Source organism: Cebus imitator, unplaced genomic scaffold (assembly GCF_001604975.1).
Source record: "Cebus imitator isolate Cc_AM_T3 unplaced genomic scaffold, Cebus_imitator-1.0 Scaffold140, whole genome shotgun sequence".
Lineage (NCBI taxonomy): Eukaryota > Metazoa > Chordata > Mammalia > Primates > Cebidae > Cebus > Cebus imitator.
In genome coordinates this window covers 3,271,366-3,274,553 of record NW_016107455.1, presented here as the reverse complement: position 1 = coordinate 3,274,553, position 3,188 = coordinate 3,271,366, and the positions used below count along the sequence as shown (strand labels likewise).

Sequence of the window (3,188 nt, the reverse complement as noted above, 5' to 3'; positions counted from 1 at the left end):
TTTTTTTTTTTTTTGATGCAGTTTCTAACTCAGTAAGTCCAGGGTGGGCCTCAGATTCCATTTTTCTTTCTTTCTGTTCTTTTTGTTTGTTTGTTTGTTTTGAGACAGGGTCCTGCGCTGTCATCCAGGCTGGAGTGCAGTGCCATGATCATGGCTCACTGCAGCCTTGACCTCCCAGGCTCAAACGATCCTCCCACCTCAGCCTCCCAAGTAGTTGGGACTACAGGTGCATGCCACCATGCCTAGCTAATTTTGGGGATATTTTAGGATAAAGATGGGGTCTCATTATGTTACCAGGCTGGTCTCAAACTCCTGGGTTCAAGTGATCCTTCTGCCTTGGACTTCCAAAGTGCTGGGATTACAGGCAAGAGCTACCATGCTCAGTCTTGAGACTATTTTTAACAAGCTCCTGGCTGACACCAGGGCTGTTGGTCCAGGACCGCATGTTAAGAAGCAGGTCCAGGGGTGCACTGCCGCCTAACTGTCTATCAGTTCCTCCCCCAGTTTCAGAATCTCTGGCCCTACCTGGCTTTGCATCTCTGCGCATAGTCACTTCTGTAACTGGACTTCCACTGGTGACTGTGCATTGGTGGCTAGCCATGGTACTTGCCAGGTTCCTGTCCCTGATCTCACCCTTCCCTCCTCATATTTTTGTCTCAGATCAAGAAGTGATGATAGATTAAGGCAAATGGCAGCAAAAAAATCTCAAGAGGCAGCTGGGCACAGCACTGGTGAGCAGGGGAGGTGGCACGCTGCACCTACTGAGTTCTGGGGTGCGAGTTGGAGGCGGGGGTGGCAACTCCAGGCATCTCACCTTCCCACTTTCATGATACACAAACAGGTTCCTGACGTGGCTATCTCTCCTGTAGGTGATCTGCAGCCCGTGTGGGTGCCCTATCTTCTCTGTCTGGAAGGTGGCATTCAAGTCCTTAATGCTGATGACAGCTTTGGGGCTTTTACCCTGAAAGAGAGAAAGAGGATACTCAAGATGCTGACAGTCCACAGGGTAACTTCTGGTCAACCTTCACCAAGGCCTTAACACAAACAAACATCAATTTGTAAATGTATGGGTTTTAAATGTTCTTGCTCTCATATCAAGATTCACAGATACTGGCCAGACGCAGTGGCTCATGCCTGTAATCCCAGCGCTTTGGGAGGCCAAGGCAGGCAGATCAGCTACAGTCAGGAGTTTGAAACCAGCCTGGCCAACTTGGTAAAACCTCTTCTCTACTAAAAATACAAAAATTAGGCCAGGCACAGTGGCTCACATCTATAATCCCAGAACTTTGGGAGGCCGAGACAGGCAGATCATGAGGTCAAGATATCGAGACCATCCTGGCCAATACGGTGAAACCCCGTCTCTACTAAAAATACAAAAATAAGCTGGGCATGGTGGCACTCACCTGTAGTCCCAGCTACTCAGGAGACTGAGGCAGGAGAATTGCTTGAACCCAGGAGGCGGAGGTTGCAGTGAGCTGCACTGCACTCCAGGTTGGGTGACAGAGATAAATTCCATCTCAAAAAAAAAAAAAAAAAGCCTTCATCTCTACAAAAAAAAATTTCTTTTTTTTTAATTAGCCAGGCATGGTGGCATGCATGTGGAGTCCACATACTAGGGAGGCTGAGGAGGCTGACACGGAGGATCTCTTGAGCCCACGAGCTTGAGGTTTCAGTGAGTTCGTACTGCATCACTGCACTCCCGTCTGGGTGACAGAGTGAGACCCTGTCTCTAACCTTAACAAAAAGGACAATCTATCCCTAAAAAGTAAATGCATTATTATGCAAATATGTATGTCAAAAGATATTTATTGTCGTCTTGCTGATAATAGTAAAAAAAAAAAAAGTAAAACTATTTAAATATCCATCAATGATAAAAAGTTAAATAAATCATGATATAGCTACATAAGGAAATACCACAGAATATTTTAAAGAATAATTTAGATCAATATTACTAATATTTTTAAAAGTCCATGAAATTCATGAGTGAAAAATTCCAAGTCCCAGTACTGGAGGTATAGAGGGAACCTATTAACATAAAATTTAGAGCCTGACAAGGTAGCTCACGCCTGTAATCCCAGCGCTTTGGGAGGCTGAGGTGGGTGGTTCACCTGAGGTCAGGAGTTTGAGACCAGCCTGGCCAAGAAGGTGAAACCCCGTCTCTACTAAAAATACAAAAATCAGCTGGGTGTGGTGGCACGCACCTATAATCCCAGCTACTAGTGAGGCTGAGGCAGGAGAATAGGCTTGAACCTGGGAGGCGAAGGTTGCAGTGAGCTGGGATCTTGCCACTGCACTCTAGCCTGGGCAACAGCGCAAGACTCTGTCTCAAAAAATAAAAAAAATTACCTGTTAACATAAAACCTATTAATATAAAATGTACACAGACACATTCACACAAACATGCAAATATATAGACAAGTATGCATTACAGACTCAGATTAGGAATTGACAATAGCTTAAGAAAAACGGGAGCGGAAAAATCTCAAGAGGCAGCTGAGCACAGCACCAGTGAGCAGGGGAGGTGGTGAGTTGGGCCTGCTAAGTCCTAGGGTGCCAAGCCCGAGGCTGAGGTGGCAGCTCCAGGCATCTTACCCTCCCACCTTCCCACTTATTTGAATGTGCATGAAAAGTATAAACAGATTTACACCAACACTCTTAAATTATGTTTTTAGAGACAGGGTCTCACTCTATCACCCAGGCTGGAGTACAGTGGCACAATCATACTCACTGTGACCTCCAACTCCAGCTCAAGCAAGCCTCTTGCATCGCTAGGACTACAGGCTTGTGCCACTATGGCTGCCCAACTTTTTTTGTTGTTGTTAAATAGATGCAGGGTCTCACTATGTTGCCCAGGCTGTTCTCAAACTCCTGACCTCAAGTGATCCCCTCTTGCCTTAGCCTCCCAAAGTGCTGGTAATACAGGCATGAGCCATGGCACCCAGCATGCCCAGGCTACTCTACACTCTTAACAATGGCTTTCTTAGAAGATTGCTGGAAGACTTTTCTTTTTAAAAATCTACTTTGAGGGGCCGGGCGCGGTGGCTCAAGCCTGTAATCCCAGCACTTTGGGAGGCCGAGGCGGGTGGATCACGAGGTCAAGAGATCGAGACCATCCTGGTCAACATGGTGAAACCCCGTCTCTACTAAAAATACAAAAAATCAGCTGGGCATGGTGGCGCGTGCCTGTA

At 46.4% G+C, this 3,188-nt stretch overlaps 1 protein-coding gene across 8 annotated transcripts in view; it reads right to left on the bottom strand.

Annotated features, from left to right (window-relative positions):
- The window catches only part of ADAP2 (ArfGAP with dual PH domains 2), a 43,516-nt gene that overhangs the window by 19,942 nt on the left and 20,386 nt on the right, over positions 1–3,188 (bottom strand). For 7 of the 8 annotated variants that reach the window (XR_005202417.1, XR_005202416.1, XM_037743338.1 and 4 more), the window contains exon 6: positions 815–961. The exons of the other annotated variant lie outside the window; for it this stretch is intronic. Coding sequence is in view for 5 of the 7 variants with exons in the window: in XM_037743338.1 (XP_037599266.1) it covers positions 815–961 (147 nt within the window). In the remaining 2 variants the exon portion in view is untranslated. The remainder of the gene's footprint in view (positions 1–814; positions 962–3,188) is intronic. 8 annotated transcript variants of the gene reach the window in all.